Raw genomic sequence first — 19,876 nt, forward strand, 5'->3', positions numbered from 1 at the left:
GGCCGGAGCGCGGAGGGACGCGCGACCCCGCGATGGGCCGAGGGCCGCGGCTGGCGGCGCTGCTGGCGCTGCTGGCGCTCGGGACCGGGGAGCCCGCGGCGGGCACGGCACGGGGGGACACCTTCTCGGCGCTGACGAGCGTGGCGCGCGCCCTGGCGCCCGAGCGCAGGCTGCTGGGGACACTGAGGCGCTACCTGCGCGGGGAGGAGGCGCGGCTGCGCGACCTGACCAGGTGAGGATGGCTGCGAGGGAGCCCCGGCGGGTGGGAGGCCCCAGGCTCCGCAGGGTCAGGCAAGGGGTGGCGGAGGCCCCGTGTGACCTCCAGACCCACTGTCACGGTGTTGGGGAGCCTGAGACAGTTGGGGGAATGGGGAGGGCTGTGTCATACATACCTTGTGGAAGGAGAGCGCTCTCTCTCTCTCTCTCTCTCTCTCTCTCTCTCTCTCTCTCTCTCTCTCTCTCTCTCTCTCTCTCTCTCTCCCTTCCTCCCTCCCTCCCTCCCTCCCTCTCTCTCTCTCTCTCTCCCCTCTATCCCCCCCTTCCCTTTCCCTCTTCCCCCACCAACACAGGCACAAGCTGAGGTGTGCCCCCCCCACAACTCTAACATGTCCAAGTTGGTACACTGTGAAAAAAGTGTATGTAGCATGGTGATTATGGAATCCAGTTGAATCTCACAAAGGCTGAGGCTGTGAGTAGCCCCAGGCTTCTTGTCACCTTACCATGGACACAATAGGACGGCGAGGTGACCATTTAGGCTCTTCTTTCTCTTCCCACAGGTAAAAGCTCTCTGAATGTAAGTAGTAGCTGAGAGGTCATGGGTGTGTGAAAGTATCTGATTCTAACAAGGTGAAAAGCCATTTCACGCCGGGCAATACTGAGGGTAGGCTGCACAAATGCACAGCCAACATTGTTTTCTGTGCAGTCAGTAAAAGAGTGCTAAACGCTGGGAGTAAACTGTGGTAAGATGTGGGGCATGCTGGGGTGGGGTGGCACACGCCTTTAATCCCAACAGTCAGGAAGCAGAGGCAGGCAGATCTCTGAGTTCGAGCCCAGCCTGGTCTACAGAGTGAGTGACAGGACAGCCAGGACTACACAGAGAAACCCCATCTCAAAACCCATCCACCCCACAACCCAAAAAAGATGTAGGACATAGGACATCGAGTGTCAAAAACAAAGCGGAATGTTTGTACATGACGTCACGTGTTTTGTGCCTTCTTTGCTTCAGACACTGAGAAGCCCCCAGACTATAAGAAGCAGTTGTTCCCACATAATCCAATGGGTCTCACAGCCTGTCTAGACAGAGCACAAGCAAATCATTTGATTTCTAGCTTTAGCTTTAAACTTCAAATTCATCCCCATGCCAACACCCGAACCCTCCCTGGGCCACTCACACAAATGTTTATAAGAAATGGTCATTAAGGACAGTCAGTGTCGTAAGAGTTGGCTTAATCCTGCAGCCCGCCCTTCAAACAGCCATTGGTGGGAACTGATGACTTGTGTGTGAACAAGCATTTGTCCGGGTTGCGTTATCCAAATTGGTTTATCAAAAACGCCAGGTCACATTCTTATGCTAGGAAAGAACGTTCTATGAACAGGACGCACGATTAGGAAAAGCTAATAAAAGAGACCTGTCTGCACTAAAGAGAGGGTCATTGTGACTAATCTCCAGTGTCCACGCCGTTCCTTCTGATGCCCACCCCCACTTGCATTGTCCGATATGTCAGGACCCAAACAGCGCCCCACAACTACGTTGGGTTTTGTCAGTGGCTGGAGTGCAGAGCAGCTCAGAGTCTAGATCAGGAGCTCAACAGACCTCTGTTTGAATTCTCGACTCTGTCCTTGGTACAGCTTTCAGCTTTGGTTTCCTAATCTAGACAATGGTTTTTTGTTTTGTTTTTGTTTTGTTTTGTTTTAAGTAGCGCTTATCCCCACATGGTTCTTGGAACAGTTAAGTTCCAGGTAAAGTTGTTTATCACTGTGCTTAGTGTGTAGTAAATTGCTGGACAAAAGTTAACTTCTTATGGCTATTTAAGACCGACTGAGGAGCAGGCGGTGATAGCGCATGCCTTTAATACCAGCACTCAGGAGGCAGAAGCAAGAGGATCTCTGTGTGTTCAAGGCCAGCCTGGTCTACAGAGCGAGTTCCAGGACAGGGTCCAAAGCTACACAGAGACACCCTGCCTCAAAAAGAAGAAGAAGGAGAAGGAGAAGCAGCAGCAGCAGCAGCAGCAGCAGCAGCAGCAGCAGCAGCAGCAGCAGCAGCAATGATTCTGTCCTAGTGGTACTCTAAAGCCCCAGCAAAATGTTTGCTGTTAAAAATGAGGATTTGAGCAGGTTCAGCTCATTTTTCTACAGTCTCATGCTAATGATTTTGTATAAGTTGAAATGTTATTTCTAAGGCCCTGCGCTTATATTCGTTGAACTTCCAAATCAGGAAATGAGGTGGCTTTGGCCGCTGAAGTTACCCCGACCCACTAAGGCCCTAAAGGGTGCTGGGGAGAGTCCCCGTCCCGCACTAGTCGGCATGTGTGTGTAGCCTATCTCTGGCATATTTGTGTTGCTATCGTTTAAAAACTACAAAGAGTGAAGAGTGAGATTACTTCTGGACCCGGAATGAAGCATTCAGAGTGTCTCAGGAGAAGGAGGACAAAGCCACTTCTCAATTTCAAAGGAGAAACATATTGAATTGACATAGCCCATGTATTGCGGTTGAATAACTTACCCAGGAAGCTTATTGCAGGGATTGGGTTGCAAATTTTATGTGCGGATTCTTGAAGGAAGGGATCTGATTTTCCACTCTCAGCAGCTTTAAGAGGCCATTTAGGAAAGCCCGAGGTTTGCCTTCAGTGTCCCGTAACTTGGTCTCTGGAAGGGAGCTATTTGCTCAGAGGCTGGGCGTACAGCCAAGTTTTGCATTCCTAGCCAGCCTCGGATATCAGTCTATAGATTTTCCTCCCTTTCTTTCCTGTGTGGAAGAAAAAAAACATCATTTCTGGCCACTGAATTACTTAATGTGCTGCAGTGAAAGGCAAAGCCCTGGTCTAAAACAAATCGGAATGTGACGTGGGATGCAAGGAAGGCAAGGTGTAGACAGCACTTTGATAGGATGATGAACTTGGAATCATCGTCACCCCTTTGTGCCTCCGTTAGTTTGGATGCCTGTTAAACATCTGCCCTTGCCCTAACAGGGAGTCTGTGTATTCCACTGTGGGAAAGGTGATGGGAAGGAATAGCGGAATGTAGAGTAAAGGACCCAATGAGATCTTCTAGAGTACAGCAGCTTTTCTGCCTCCAGGGCAGAGAGTTGGTCGGTGGCTGGGGCAGAATTAGTCTTAGACCTCCTCCCAGCTCCTCCCTGTCCAACTGTCTTGTAAAAATCACTCTGTGCTCAGCCTCAATTGTTCCTGGACACTTTACTTTTCAGGCTGGACTTGGCTCGGGCCCACACTTGTGTGTTTTTTTCTGTCTAGCAGTTCACTAAGTAGTTCCATATGGAGCCCAAGCAGGAAGGCATGGGCAGGAAAACAACCCCGACACCCTGCAGGCTGGTTTGGATTTGGAACCCGAGGTGCAGCTCACAAACAGCCCCGTCTTTGGAACCTGAGATACCATGGGACTTGACAGGCGTCTGTGTCCTGCTTGGGTCATCCAGGCCTAGAGTCTTGTTCGTTAGTTTATATTGAACATTTGACTTCTTGGAAGCTTCGGGGCGAGTTGTGTCTGTTTCAGGCTTCCTTTCTCAGCTTCATTTCTCTTCTCCTCACTCTTTGGAAATCCTCAGGTTACACTGCATCAGAGCAATGACCTTCCCTGTCACTTCCTCCATCCTCCTTTCTCACACCATTCCATCGGCAAAATCCTCCACTTTCCCCCAAAGACCCAGTGTCTAGTGAGCTCTTGTACACATTCATGCATTCTACTTCCTGTTTGTGGTTGTTATATTGATTTTGAAATTAATTTGGAGTAAGGAGAAAAAGCTCTTAGAGATAAGAGGTGCCTGTAAGCCTGCCCTATTCAACAAGATCAATAAATTTCAATAATAAAAATCCCACCAGCGTGTTAGACATGGAGCAACCACAGTGTAGCAGGAAAGGGATTGGCTTCTTTTGCCTATATGAACACTCTTGTAGACCACCCAGGAAGAAATTAATTGGAAGGATGATCACTCCAGGTCCCACCACTTCTAGCCTTTTCTGATAATGTCGCCGAGTTGGAAGAACGGAACAGCCTAACTCTCTGTTCCTGCTGATTGCCACCAGTTTCTATACTGATTCCTGAATTTGCCCCTTTGGATCCATCCTGCTCTCCTCCCCATGGCCACTGTGGTGGCTTAAATTCTTCTCATCTGTTGTGACTCCATTCTTAGCGTTTTTGCTTTGGTTGCTTCCGTTTCTGAATAGTCTTCCCCACTCTCTCATGAACTTATTTATGTAAACAGGTCCTAGCAATTCCACTGTCTCTCGCCTTGGCCAAACTGACCACCCCATGCTCTCTTCTGGTCTTGTTATCCAGTCTAGTACTGCATCTATGGCATAATTGTGTCTAGCTCACTCACTGGACTTTGAGTCACTGGGACCCATCTCACTGTCTTATTCAAGGTTTGGCTCCTGGCTTCTAGAAGAATGTATTTCATTCATCATTTCATAGAGACGTGTATTGAAGCTGAGTCTGATGTCACAGGCCTGTAACTTGGGAGGCAAAGTTGGGAGGATCACAAGTTCAAGGTCTCCATGGGCTACCAAGTGAGTTCATGGTCATCCAGCCAACTTAGTGAGACCCTTTCTCACTAATGAGAAAGATGTAATGCAGGGGTCAAGTACTTGCCTCATGCACAGGGCCCTAGGTTAAATCCCCAGGACCACACATATACACACAAAACAGTATTGAACTTAGAAAAACTATGGTGATTTGAATGAGAATGGCCCCCATACATTCATAAATATGAATACTTTGTCCCCAGTTGGTGGAACTGTTTGGAAAGGATTAGGAGGTGTGGCCTTATTTGAGGAGGTGTGTCACTGGGTACAGGCTTTGAGGTTTCCAAAGTCTCTCACTGTTCCCGGTGTGCTCTGTCTCCACCTCAAGCTTGTGGATCAAGATGTGAGCTCTCAGCTGTCCTGCTACCATGGCATTGCTCTGCCACCATGGACTCTAACCCTCTGAAACTGTAAGCCCAATTAAATGCTTTATTTAGTAAGTTGCCTTGGTCATGGTGTTTTATTGCAACAATGGAAAAGTAATTAATACAGGTGTAAAGTGATGAGAACAAGCTCCTTTTGGTCCATGAACTTAATGTGCAGTGGGCCCCATCTTTACTTTGAATACCAGTACTGAGCATGGAGTCCAACATCCAGAAAGTGATGGATGTATATTAACTCATTATATGTCAGGCTTTTGCATAGTTGTACCATTGGTCCCTTCTAGCTCAAAACCCACTCTTCTTCCTTCTTGTTCATTCCTGAGGGAACTGTGGCAAAATCAACCCAGAACCCAGCCTTCTGAATGGAATGGCTTTGGTTTTGGTGCTGGCTTTGCTATTTACTAACAGTGCAGCCTCATTTTGGTTTAAATAAGTGAGGACTACAGCAGGTACTACTGTACCCAGCTCTCAGTGTTGGCTGTTCTCATGCCAGCCTTCCTGGGGTGTGACAGTCGTGTCAAGAGGTGAGCTCTCTGTCTCTGTCATTTCTTTCAGATTTTATGACCAGGTGCTTTCTTTGCATGAGGACCCGACCATCCCGGTGGTGAACCCTCTGCTTGCCTTTGCTCTCATCAAACGTTTGCAGTCTGGCTGGAGGAATGTGGTGCATAGTCTGGAGGCCACTGAGAACATCCGAGGTAATGGGGGGGGTGGGGGCGGTGAAATATGGGAGACGCTTCTAACTCCTGACTCAATGTAAGGAGAGAGATTCTGTTTGGTGACAATGAGAAGTAACAGAGTGGGTAGGAATTGCTGGGGCTCTCAGGCCTTTAAAGTCTATAGAGTTGGTCCCCTTGCTGATAGGCTTATGATTTTAGATTAGAAAATGCCTTCCCATCTATTACCTCACTTGATCTCCACTACAATCAAGTGGAGAAGTGTGTATCTACCCAGTTGGATATGTGTTTATATATTTATTTATGTGTAGAAAGTTGTGGCCTTATAGTAGTTTCTATTTCAAGCTTTTAAACTTGAAAATGAGAATCATGTATCTTGATCTGTAACAAGTCATTTTCCTAATTCATTCTACCTTGCACTATAAGAAGTATGTTAGCTTGGGGCAGTTAAGAAGAGTTGCCTCTTGCTAAAGGGCAATACTTCTAGAGGCATAGGGTAGGATGAAGCTGTGCATTTTATTTCATTTTAATCCCTCCATGTCATTATTCTGAATATTTTTCATCCAGAGAGTCATTTTAAGAATCCACTCTGGAGGGCTGGAGAGATGCCTCAGTGGTTAAGAGCATTTGCCGCTCTTCCAAGAGGACCCAATTCAGATGCCAGTGTCTACATCCCAACAGCTCACAACTGCCTGTAACACCAGCTCCAGGGTATCTGATATGCTCTTCTGGCCTCTGTGGTCACCTGCATGCATGCATACACACACACACACACACACACACACACACACACACACACACACACATACACACATCTTTAACAAAAAAGAATCCACTTCGTGTTGGGAACTGAGCTTGCTGCTGGGGGCTCTTTGAGCAGGTGATCAGATGGAATAAATGCCCATTGCCTGTGTTTGGAGGCTGGGTTACAGTTCTACTACTTTTACAGCTCTGAAGGATGGTTATGAGAAGGTAGAACAAGACCTTCCCGTCTTTGAGGACCTCGAGGGAGCAGCGAGGGCCCTGATGCGGCTGCAGGATGTGTACATGCTCAACGTGAAGGGCCTGGCCCAGGGTGTCTTCCAGAGGGTCACGGGCTCCTCCATCACTGACCTGTACAGTCCCAGGCAGCTCTTCTCCCTCACAGCGGATGACTGCTTCCAAGTAGGCAAGGTGACATGCAGAGGGCCAACTGCTCAGTTCTGGTTTCTTATGGATGAACTGTGTCCCACTCTTTATGTATTCCCTGTGCTTGTGGTAAACCTTGGAATTTGATATTGTTTCCGTTTTCAGAGTAGGAAACCAAGGTTCAGACACAGTAGATCACTAGGACTGCATAATGTAAAGTAGCAGAACCAAATTTGAGCCTCATCTTTTAGCTCTAAACCCCATGCTCTTGCCATGGGAAAGTGAAGTCATCAGATATTAGGACGTTCTTGAACATAAGTAGCATCTCTTTATTTCCAAAAGGGTACCGTGTATCCCCAGACTGATGTTAAGCTTGCCAGGGTCTTCCTGCCTCTACCTCTCCAGTGCTGGGATCAAACCAGGGTCTCATGCATGCCAGCCAAGCACTCGACTAACTGAGCTACATCCTTCACACATGACAACTAGGTGAAAATCATCTTTTTCTTTTTATCTGTGGTAACTATAGACACTGCCAGTATATGAATCAGTGGGTGGAAAGCAGAGGGATGGGTGAAGAGGGGTTTCCAGATGGTGACGTGATGGTAAGATCACAGAAATGGCCTCCCGAGATGCTCTGGAGTCCTTTGCAATGTTCCCCCAGTATTTAGAAATACTGAGGTAAGTTAGTGTAAAACAATAACTGAGTCTGTGCACATTGTTACTTGAGGAAATCGACCTCAGGAATCTCCCTTGGAGATTTAGCTAATTTTTGGTCATGCTGAGTTATTTTATAATATACTCTTTGCCAGTCTTTGCCTTCAAAAGGCAAGGGGTGAGTTATTTTTTTCCCCTTTTGAGGATGCTTACTGCAGGAAAGTGTTGTTTTTTCCTGCCTGCCCCCACCCAAGTTCATTAGCAGATCTATTAGTGGGCTTCATGGGTCCTGGTTTCAAGCTTGGGGAATCAGCCTTCCAGATCTACACACAGCTAGCCTCTCTGCTTCTGTTTCTCTGTGGTCCTGAGCAGAACCAGGGTCCAGTCGTGTGCATACCTAGTTCAAACAGCTGGGTGCACAGTACAGTAAATGTTTGCTCCTGAAGCCTCTCAACCATGTATTGAAAACCATAAGCCCTGAAAGTCCTGCTGGAAATCTTCATTTCTGTATTTATTTGAAAGACAATGCATTTCAAATGTAAGGGTGGTACATAGAACACATCAAAAGCAGTTATAGCTGTAATGAGATGAAATACATTTTCAAATTTGGCTATATTTATTTACAAGTTTTTCCCGCTCGCTCCTACCACCTTACCGCTACCCAGGTTACCAGTGTCCTCCAACAATCAGGACATTATCTTCTGAGGTTGGCTTCTGACTCTGCAGCTGCACTATAGAATGCATGTAGTTCATTTTAAAAGATGATTTAAGTGTATGAGTGTCTTGCTCACATGTATGTCTGTGCATCACGCGCAGACCTGGTGCCTTCAGAGGTCGGAAGAGGGCATCAGATCTCCTGGAACTGGAGTTATGAGCCTCCATATGAGTAATGGTAATTCAACCCAAGTCCTATGCAAGAGAAGCCATTGTTCTTAACTGCTGAGCTATCTTTCCAGCCCAGTAGTTGATGTTTATTGATCTATTGTGTGAATATATCAAACTGTTTATTAAGTCTCCTGCTGATAGATGCTCACACTACTTCCTGTTTGAGCTACTGTGAGGAAGGCGGATATTAGCATTCTTGCTGTGTCCTGTGGCTGCTTGTCCTTGTTGCTCATTTTTCTTTTTGTCTCACACTGTAGCCCAGTCTGGCCTCAGCCTTCCACGTCCTACACAGCGTAAGCCTCTGCTAATGTGCTCACTGCTTAAATTTTCAGCTAAATTTTTGTTTCTACCACCTGGCATTTAAAATTTTTTCTTTGAAAACATGTAACCTCATGCTTTTTGTATTTTATTTAAAATGTCTAAATATTTATGTTTGAAAGAATTCTAGTTATGTCTATCCACCATATTGCTAGAACCTGAAATTCCCCATGAAAATATCAGCTAAATGGTTAGGATTAGGATATAGCTTCTTAGCATGCATGAAACTCTGGGTTCAAACTCTAGCATCACATACATACATATACAACACATATATACATACACACTATACACATACCACACACACGTCACATATATACACATATATACCACACACATCACACATACACATATACATACTACACACACATACCACATATACACACATACCACACATACATATATATGTACTACAGACCCCACACATACACTGCCCCCCCATACATACACACCACATACACATATACCACATATACACCCCATATATATACACACACCACACATACACACGTAGATACTACACATACCATATATACAAACCACACACATCCAAATACACACACCACACATACATACATCACACACAGAGATATAAATACACACACCATGCATACCACACACACGTACATATACACACAACACACACAGTAAATTTAACAGAAAAAAGTTTAGGTTATTATTATTATTCAGTTCAACCTTTTTTACAAATAAGAAATGTGTAAAGGACGAGCAAGACAACACACAGGCTGAAGGAAGACCTGAGACAGGAACTGCTCTGTTATTTTGCTGCTGATTGGCAGCATCTCTAGGTCCCGCCCTGACTGGCAGTTACACCTCAGTGAGATCATTTTGTGAGAGTTGTTCCAACTCAGTGACTTTGTAAGTCCATGTTGCTTCAATACTGACTTCCAGGAAATTCTCCGCAAAGGTCTGGTGTTCTACTTAACTGTAAGCTGGTGGGAGATGGGAGCCATGTCTGGTACAGGCTGCCATGTTGCCCTTCCCTCCAGCATTTAATCAGAACTGACCTGCTCAGCCACCACAGCATTCCCAGCGTCTACCATCATTACAGGGTTGGACGTGTTGTGCTGTAGTGACTGGTCTGTTCACAAGCCTTTGTTGATTCAGTACTTTAAGGATGAGAAGCACAAGCATAGTACCCAGGAAGGACCGAATAAATTTGATGGATTTTGTTCCTCACAGAGCTTCCAGCAATATCCTTCTAAGAACGCATTCAAGACTGCAGCAGGCTAGGAGCACACTCTCCGTGCTCACTTTCTGTTTCTCTTCAAGCCAGACCCCAGGGAATTATGGGAACAGAACGCTGATCTTGCCACCCTGTCATCTTCAAAGGCACTTCCCCACAACCTCTGCTCTTTGAACTCCTTCTCCTTCTTCGAGAAAGGTCTGTCTCGGATGCCACTCTGTAAACCTGCTGAGACCCCAAGTCTTTTCCTTCTCTAGCCTCCACAGTGCATTACACATTGTCCTTAAAGCCCTGGCACCATTTTGCCCCATGATGTACATACTTGAATTCATCTCTCTGTCTCCTAGATCATAAACTCCTCAATGCAAGAAGCCTGTCTTCTCTCCAACAGCACAATGCCTTGTAGTGTTATTAGATAATAGATATTAAACTGAATCAAAATGGATTTGAAAGTAAAGCTAGCCTTCTGGGGTCCAGAGGCCTCCTACTCTGAATAATCAATGACTTCTTTTCTCTGTCTGTGGACTAAAGCCGTGGTGGCTTGTGTTCCCCGCAGGTGGCCTATGACGTGGGTGATTACTACCATGCCATCCCATGGCTGGAGGAAGCCGTCAGTCTCTTCCGAAGATCTTACGGAGAGTGGAAGACGGAGGATGAGGCCAGTCTGGAAGACGCCCTGGATTACTTGGCCTTTGCCTGTTTCCAGGTGTGTGTGTGGGAAGTGGGGGCAATGAAGCTCATTTTTATCTCAGTCAGTACAATGTTCTACATCACTTTCTGATTTGTTTCATCTTCCTGGGGGACCAAATGCAAGGCTGTTATTTTATTAGCACCATAGATTTAATGTAAGTAAATCAAGCTCCTAGAAAGTTAAAGTACCAGGAAGCTCATAGAGGTGGGCTGAGAAGCCACATCTGCATCTAAGTCTAGAGTGCCGACCAATGCATGGACCACTTTACAATCCTCATCTCTCTCTTACCTGCTCCAGCAGCAGCACATAGGTGTTTGATGGGGGCCACAGTCAACGGAGGACACTCTGTGTACTCTCCCTAATTCGTGGTTCATCACTGATAACATACTATAGTGTTGCCATGAAGGGGGAAATTTGATTACCCTCTCCCGCCTGACCCTGAATCCGGCTCTCACGTGGCCATTGGCTGCAGGGTTGACATCTTCCCTCCACTGCACCAACCTGAGGATCCTCTGCGGCTCCCATCTCTCCTAGGTACTGTTGATCTGGCGCCTGCTGCGTCACACATGACATCATCCCTTGTCCTAAATATAGCGGCTTCCATCCTTCTGTATGACTAACCTCATTCTCACCAATTGTACAGTCTTCAAGAATAAGCTGGGCGGTGGGGGGGGGGGCATCTAGAAGGTTCCCTGGAGGTTCCAAAGTTAATAGTCCAGGCTGTTCCCTGTTGTTATTTTGGGGGAGGGGGTGTTGAACCTAGGGTGAGGCTAGGCAAGTGTTCTGCCACAGAGCTACACCCCAGCCCCATGTGTACATTTTCTCTCTGCTTTCCTGAGAAAAAAGGAGCATGTGGCTGATCAAAACCCACAAGCTGCTGAGAAAACAGACTTCTCCTCACAGCAGCTGCCAGTCTCCACTCTTCATGGCCATCTTGGTTCCTGGGTCTTAGCTGCACATCCGGGTGCTGCTCCTACCTCTCCTGGGCAGTTGCTGTGTGTTAAAATGATTGACTAGCACAGGGCAGGGACTGCTTGAGTTTTAGTAGAGCAAGAAAACCGAACCAGCTGAGAGGCTCAGAGAAAACAGAAACAGGGCAGTTTACCCCCAGGAAGGGATTACAGATGCAGTGCCCAGTGATTAGCTGTATTGATTTCCCTGTGAGTCGGGACAGGCTTCTGCTTTCCTTTATCCTATCTGTCTGGTGAAATTCTGTCCATCTGGCAGGCTCAGCTCAAGTGCCACCTACCCTATGAAATCATCCTTACCTCTTCTCACCCCCACCCCTCTGCTTGCCCTGTGGAATCTCACTTCAGATTGTAAAAGTACCAAAGCCTCCCACTTCTCCCCAGGAAATCTGGTAGCTGTCCCTCCACCCTGGACCTTTGATTACCATATAAAATGTGGTTTTAATTTAAAAATTTAGTAACAATTAAATCAGTCATTAAGTCATAGATCCCGGAGTCACACAAAGTTGAAATTCTGTGGCAACTTGACTTGAGCTGCCTGGGCTCAGTTTCCCTACCTGTAAAGATAAAAGAAGAGTGATATTGATGCTTGTTTAAAAAGCTGTGACTTTAAGTTGGTATCTGGCAGTATAGAATATTCCTAGATTATTCAACTGTTCCTGTTAGTATAGAGCAGAATAATTTGCCGTAATAAATAAGGAGTAACAATCCAAATTTCCAACAGCACTGGAACATTGGTCATCTGGTGTTGTTGTTTGTTTTTCACTCTTTTTGAGGGGCCCACCACCCAGCTCCCAAATAAATCACACACACGGAGGCTTAGTCTTAATTATAAATGCCCGGCCTTAGCTTGGCTTAGTTTCTTAATTATCCCCGTCCACGTTTTGCCTCGGGGCTTTTCCCATTCTCTTACTTCCATAAATCTTACTCTGACTCCGTGGCTTGCTGTGTTGCTGGGTGGCCAGCCCCTGGCATCCTCCTCCTTCTCTGATTGCTTCTCCTTGATCTCCTCTCTCCAGTTTTCTCCTTCTATATATACTCTGCCTGCCAGCCCCGCCTATCCTTTCTCCTGCCTTGCTATTGGCCAGTTCTTTATTAGACCATCAGGTGTTTTAGACAGGCACAGTAACACAGCCTCACAGAGTTAAACAAATGCAACATAGACAAAAGTAACACACCTTAAAATATTATTCTACTGCATTCTAGAATGTTGTTTCTGGGTGGAATTAAATGTAGCCATTAAAGTGATTTCTATGAAGACTGTGCAATAATAAAAAGTATTGCTGATGCAAAATTGGAAGGAAACTAATGATATGAAAAAATATGATTGTGACTACATAAAAAAACTACATACAGTCAAAAGTGCTGGAAGTGGCTGGGTTTGGGGAATGATTTTTTTAAGATCTCCTTCCTCACATATTTTACAATGTGAGTATTATTGCTTTTATCACTAGAATGACATTTTAGCATGCTAAAAGTTCAAGGAATTCTGTTTCTGTACATCCCTGTCAGCTAGTCATCATCCTGCAGCACCCAGAGGCAGCCTGCAGCCTGCCTGTGTGGGATTCTCTTTCTCAGACTTTGGCCATGATGAGGCCAAGGCTGGATGGCTACAGACAGCTAATTCTTTGGTTTTTTGTTTTGTTTTGTTTTGTTTTGTTTTGTTTGTTTGTTTTTTTAAGATTTATTTATTTATTATGTATACAGCATGTATGACTGCAGGCCAGAAGAGGGCACCAGATCTCATTACAGATGGTTGTGAGCCACCATGTGGTTGCTGGGAATTGAACTCAGGACCTCTGGAGGAGCAGTCAGTGCTCTTAACCTCTGAGCCATCTCTCCAGCCCCAGACAGCTAATTCTTACACTGTACTTTTGCTAGAATTTCTCTCTCAATCTCTCCTCCTCCTCTTCCTCCCTCCTCCTCTTCCTTCCCTTCTCCCCCTCCTTTTTCCTTTGGTGGTGCTGTGGGTTAAACTCAGGCACATACCAGGCAAGCAATTCACCACTGGGCTATGCACCAGCCCAATCAAACTTATCCCGCATTTTCTTTCTACCTTTCTGCCTGGTAACAATAATGTATTTGTTAATGAGGAGACTTGAGAGCCCATTGCTTTTTCATTATTATCTGCTGTGGTAAGAATATTTTATAGTTTTTAAAACTATTTAGTGATTTGACTAGAGAATATATCCTCATTTCAGTTGACATTTTCTTTCTTTTCTTTTTCAACAAGGCAGGAAATGTTTCATGTGCCCTCAGCCTCTCCCGAGAGTTTCTTCTCTACAGTAAGTGACACTAAGACATAAGTTGACCCATCTCACCTCTGCCCCAACCTTTAATTCCTCTTGCAAGTGAAGTATAGTGTGTGTGTGTGTGTGTGTGTGTGTGTGTGTGTGTGTGTGCCAGTACACATGCCTATGTTCATGCATGCAGAGACCAGGGAAGGATACTGGGTGTCTTCCTTTCTCAATGTCTTTTTAAAATTTAACTTTTATGTTTACTTTATGGGTATTTTTATGTGTATGAGTATTTTGTCAGTCTGCTTGAGCCCCACTTGCATGCCTGTGCCTGGGGAAGTCAGAAGAGAGCAGATTCTCTGAAACTGGAGTTACAGATAGTTGTGAGCCTCTGTGTGAGTGCTGAGACTAGAACCCAGATCCCCTAGGAGAGCAGTCAGGGCTCCTAACCACTGAGCCATCTCTGCAGTCCCTCCACCTTATTTTTTAAGATCAGGTCTTTCACTGAACCTTCATGAAGTTCACTGCTTTGTCCAGGCTGTCTGACCAGCCAGCTCCCAAGCTCCCACAATCTGCCTGTCCTACCCCAAAGCTGGGGTTCCAAGTGCAGGTGGGTGGCCATGTCCAGCTCTGTAGGTGAGTGGGGGATTTGAACTCGGGCTCCCTTGCTTTCATAGCAAGCACTCTGTGAGCCACCTCCCCAGGCCCCTGCCGTCCTTTTTATCATTCTGATTTCATTTTATTTATACACAGATCATTGAAGTGGGGAAATTCATGAGTTAGTTGGAAAAATGCTTAGAAGATGTCAACCTGCCCCTTCCCGACTTGTTCTTTTGACGGGAACAAGTCCAGGCTCAGAGCCAGGTTCTCCAGAGGCGGTTTGAAGAGCCAGGTTTTGGAAGGAAACCCGGGAATGAATGAAATCAATGTGCACTGTGTATGTGAGAAGGGAGTGACTCAGAGGGCCATTCACGTCTTGGACTGTTTACTGAGAGCTATCGGTTCTTCCCCTGGACGGCAGCGCTCACTTGGCTATGCAGGCATCCTGCCCGGTCCGGCTTCAGCCCCTTCAGGGAATGCCTGTGTCAACAGCAAAAGGGGAGATGCTGCAAAGCTCAGCTTCAAGATTGCAACTTCAAATCTTGGTGGTAGACGGCTGCCTAGATTTTCCTTTAAGTATTTAGCTGCTGAAATAAGATGGAAAATCACTACTATCACCAAGTGGTTGAGGGCTTCTTTTTAAATTTTTATTTCATTTTATGTGTGTGGGTATTTTGCCTGCATATATGTCTGTTCACATGTGCATGCTTGGTGCTCATGGAGACCAAAAGAAAGAGTGTCATGTCCCCTGGAACTGGAGTTACAGATGGTTGGGAGCCACCATGTGGGTGCTGGGAACTGAACCCACATGTAAGAGCCCCTATGGAGTACTTTTAAACTGCAATTATTCATAGCTTTCAAATGAATCCATCAAGCGTGTTCAGCCCTCCATATCTATCTCTGGGTTCTGTATCCATGGATTCAAACAACTTTATATTAAAAAAAAAAAATACCTGAAAAACACTGTGTTGGGTTAGAAACAATGGCCTTTTCTCTCACCAGCATTCCCTACGCAGTGCAGTGTAAGCTACCTCCTTACTTGTGTATAATAGAGCATTTACATTATGTTAGTCATTATAAATAAACTAGAGATGATTTAAAGTATGTTGGTGGATGTGCATAAGCTGTCCACAAACACTATAATTTTATAAACGGGACTTGAGCCTCTGTGGATTTGGGTATCTAAAGGGATCCTGGAACCATCTGCTGTGGACACCGAGAAAGGGCTCTAACATTATTCCTTTCTGATACCTTGACAAAGAATAGGAGAGGGAAGTCACCAGGTGGCCTGGAAACACAAGAGTAATTAGTAGGATAAAAGAAATTAAGGGGCTGGGGTGACGCTCTTAGTAAAGCATTTACCTTGCAAGTGAGGAACAGAGTTCAGATCAACAGAAACTCACCTAAAATGCTGGGTGTGTGCGATGGCTCACCAGTAATTCCAGCCATCAGAGGCAGTGGCAGGAACAAGGGATCTCCAGAACAAGGTCACTAGCAAAACTAGCCAAATCCAGCAGCTCTGAGTTCAACTGAGAGGCCCTGCCTCCGTGAGGAAGGTGGGAGAGCAACAGAGGATGAGTCTTGACAATAGCATCAGGGCTCCAATGCATGTGCACCCTTCCATGTGCATTTACAAATGTGCAAGAACATGAACACACACACACACACACACACACACACACACACACACACACCATACATGGAAAAAAATTTAAAGTCAACATTCTTTTATTTCTTTGTGCTTGATCCATTAAAATCTCTATCTCTTAGTGACGCAACTTGTGTGCTACCATTGGTGGGTAAATAGGGTGTGGCCACGGAAGATCCTGATTCATTTCTGGCTTTGCAGTATTTCCACTGGTGTTTGGGTTCATCATTTCCATTCTCCAAAGCTTCATTTGTCCATTTGTTAGAGTAGTCACGTGTGCTCTCCCTTCCTCCTTTGCTAGGAGCAGTGCTGGCGACAATTAAAAGCACAGTGGCCTCGGATTCTGTGGCAGCATTAGAACAATGCTGAGATCCATGCACAGAGGCCAGCAGGTCACAGGTCACCAGACCATGGGGCATCTTGCAGTCAAAGAGGGAAGAAAAAGGAAGCATGGCAAGGCACAGGTTTCCTGGGTTTCCAGGGGACTGTGGCTAGGGCAAAGTCTAGCTCTCTTTTGACCATACTGCCCTACTCTGTGTAGGCCAGTAGGATTTTTTAAAAAATATTTATATTTAGTTTTTAATTATGTGTATGTGTTGTGTGTGGGAGTGTGCATGGGTGAGTGCCAGAGGAGTCCAGAAGAGGGTTCCAGATGCCCCGGAACTGGAGTTTACAGGTGATTGTGAGCTGCCTGATGTGGGTGAGGGGCACTGATCTGTGGTCCCATGAAAGAGTAGGAAGCACTCTTAACAACTGAGCTGCCTCTCAGCCCTCTGGTAGGAATTCTGAAGGATCATTCCTGAGGATCTAGTGGAGCTGAGGATGAATATGCTTCCAGTTCTACAAAGAACAGGGAGCTGGGGAGATTGCCCTGTGGGAAGAGCACTTGCTTCACAAGTGTGAGATCCTGAGTTTGGATCCTCGGCACCCATGTAAAAGCTGGGCATGACCCACACCCACCCTACACACACACACACACACACACACACACACACACACACACACATACCGCCTATAACACCAGAACTGGGCTTGGAAAGGGTGGGTTCAGAGACAGGCAGCTTTCTGGGCCTGCAGGACAGCCTGCCCAGATGAAAACCCAGTAACTCCAGGTTCAGTGAGAGATCATGTCTCAAGGGAGTAAGGTGGACAGGAACTGAGGAAGACCCCAACATCCTCTCTCTCTGGCCTCCAAAAGCACACACAAGGGCTCTCTCTCTCTCTCTCTCTCTCTCTCTCTCTCTCTCTCTCTCTCTCTCTCTCTCTCTCTCACACACACACACACACACACACACACATACACACACACTCACACACTCACATACATATAACACCCCCATTCTGCGTGCACACACTCAAGTAATGATAATAGATAAGAACAGGTGGGGCCTGTACTTTAGGTGATGGCCGAGCTTCCCTCCACTGCTCGTACTTGCCACATTCCCTTCCACATAGTTATTAGACGCTATGCTGTAGGTCAGTCTAGCACAGTATCTGGCTTAGAACATCATTAATTGAACTGGTAAGTGAGTGAGTGGATGGATGGATGGGTGAAGCTTCTTTTCTAATAGAAATCTGACCATCATGATCCCCTGCCTAAGACTGGCTAGCAGCCATCCCTCTGATCCAGCAGGTCAGGTCAGTCATTTACTAATGCCAGATGCTCTTTCAGGAGGAAGGACACTGATGTGAGGTGTTAGTTAAGGTGTCCAGGTATCAGTCCTGATAGTCAGTGTGATAGTAAAGCTCCAGGATCTTCCTTCCTTCCTTCCTTCCTTCCTTCCTTCCTTCCTTCCTTCCTTCCTTCCTTCCTTCCTTCCTTCCTTCCTTTCTCTTTCTTTCTTTCTTTCTTTCTTTCTTTCTTTCTTTCTTTCTTTCTTTCTTTCTTTCTTTCTTTCTTTCTCTCTTTCTCTTTCTCTTTCTCTCTCTCTTTCTTTCTTTCCTTCCTTCCTTCCTTTGTTTTATTTTTTGGTTGTTGTTGTTTTTTTTTTTTTTGAGACCAGCTCTCACATTGTAGACCAGGCTGGCCTGGAACTCACAGAAGTCCTCCTGCCTCTGCCTCCTGAAAGCTGTGGTTAAAGGCATGTGCCAGCACACTCCACTGAAGGAAATCTTGAGCGTTCTTCCCGGGGCCAGTATTTGTTCATCTGTGTTATTTCCTATTTGGATTTCCCACAGACCCAGATAATAAGAGGATGGCCAGGAATGTGTTGAAATATGAAAGGCTCTTGGCAGAGAATGCTCACCAGGCGGTGGCTGAAACTGTCATCCAGAGGCCCAATGTGCCTCACCTGCAGACCAGAGACACGTACGAGGGGCTATGCCAGACCCTGGGCTCCCAGGTGGGACTCCTCAGGGAAAGAGAAAGGGGAGGATGGGCTGGAGTCGGGATAGTTTGTGGGGAAAACGGATGCCTTGAGACAATACAACTTACCAAACAACCCCTGAGCGACTCCATCTTCTCTTACCCTCAAATTCCAATTTTTGAGCCATGGCTCCCAGGAGCCTTGACCCTTATTTTCTTACATCAACTCTACTCTTCCCTTCTAGCCCACACACTACCAACTCCCCAGCCTCCGCTGCTCCTACCAGACCAACTCCAGCCCCTACCTGCTGCTCCAGCCCGCCCGCCAGGAGGTCATTCACCTGCGACCCTTGGTTGTTCTCTACCATGACTTTGTTAGTGACGCAGAAGCTCAGAAAATCCGAGAGCTTGCAGAACCGTGGGTGAGCATCTTCAGATCCCCTTTGTGTCCCCGCATGCCCGGAGAACAGATAGCTGGCGTGGCAAGACTCTTTCTTAGTCCAGGAGTTCAAAATGCCGACCATTTGTAAGGCCAGTCAGCGGAGGGGAAAATCATGGCTGCACTTGCCTCTAGTGGGAAAGGATGAGGTGCCAGGGGGGTTAAGAGATGTTCAGATTGTGCTGGCAATATCTTCTTAGGGGTGTGGGATACATAGTTATAAGCAGTTGTCAAAATCCGGCCAACAGTGTGCTTGAGATCTGGGCGTATCATGATGTCTCAAAGGGATCTCAGAAAATATAAGGAGACTTCTCTGATGTCAATTTTCCCTTGGAGTTAGCATAAAGAAAGAACATGACAGGGACGAGGACTGAAATACTCGTGCAAATTTACAGACAGGGTAGATGTGGACGACCTGCCTCAACATGATCCTGTCATAGGGGAAACTGAGGCCCAGAACAGGGAACTGGTTTGATTAGAGTCAGGACTGGAGTTGAGAGTGTGCCTATTGTCACTCTGTTGTTCTTTTTATTAGTAAGCTCAAGCTAAGTCATGCTTGGTAATAAGTGGCCCCTGGCCCTTGGTGACAGCGACAGTTTGCCCCATGACATGTTTGGGTGGTGTCGGCTGAAGTTCTGCCATGGCTGGTCTCCAATCTGGAACCCAGCCTGGCAGAGTAGCCTCCCGTGGGGACTTGACCAGTCTCATGGAAGGGGGAACAAGACAGGAATGCAAACGTGAGCTGGCTTTTGTAGCTTCCCTGAGGAAGTGCAAACATACTTCTGTCCACATGTCTCTGGTAAAGGCACAGGCAGAGGCAGGAGGATCTCTGTGAGTTCGAAGACAGCCTGGTCTGCATAGTGAGTGCCAGGACAGCCAGAAATACAGTGGGACCCTGTCTCAAAAGGCCAAGACTTAAAGGAGGCTGTCTAACCCTTCATAGGGAAGGAAGGCAGAGCGAGAGACTGGGCAGAGCTGG

The 19,876-nt window shown here is 46.4% G+C and overlaps 1 protein-coding gene across 2 annotated transcripts in view; it reads left to right on the forward strand.

Moving 5' to 3' along the window:
- The window catches only part of P4ha3 (prolyl 4-hydroxylase subunit alpha 3), a 34,927-nt gene continuing 15,051 nt past the window's right edge, over positions 1-19,876 (forward strand). The window contains exons 1-7 of one of the 2 annotated variants that reach the window (XM_006982177.4): positions 1-232; positions 5,696-5,838; positions 6,767-6,990; positions 10,566-10,715; positions 13,902-13,953; positions 18,332-18,495; positions 18,704-18,880. In XM_006982177.4, the coding sequence (XP_006982239.3) occupies positions 33-232; positions 5,696-5,838; positions 6,767-6,990; positions 10,566-10,715; positions 13,902-13,953; positions 18,332-18,495; positions 18,704-18,880 (1,110 nt within the window). In that variant the 5' untranslated portion in view covers positions 1-32. The remainder of the gene's footprint in view (positions 233-5,695; positions 5,839-6,766; positions 6,991-10,565; positions 10,716-13,901; positions 13,954-18,331; positions 18,496-18,703; positions 18,881-19,876) is intronic. The other variant, XM_076548271.1, reaches the window with a different exon arrangement.

This window comes from Peromyscus maniculatus, chromosome 1 (assembly GCF_049852395.1).
Source record: "Peromyscus maniculatus bairdii isolate BWxNUB_F1_BW_parent chromosome 1, HU_Pman_BW_mat_3.1, whole genome shotgun sequence".
Classification (NCBI taxonomy): Eukaryota; Metazoa; Chordata; class Mammalia; order Rodentia; family Cricetidae; genus Peromyscus; species Peromyscus maniculatus.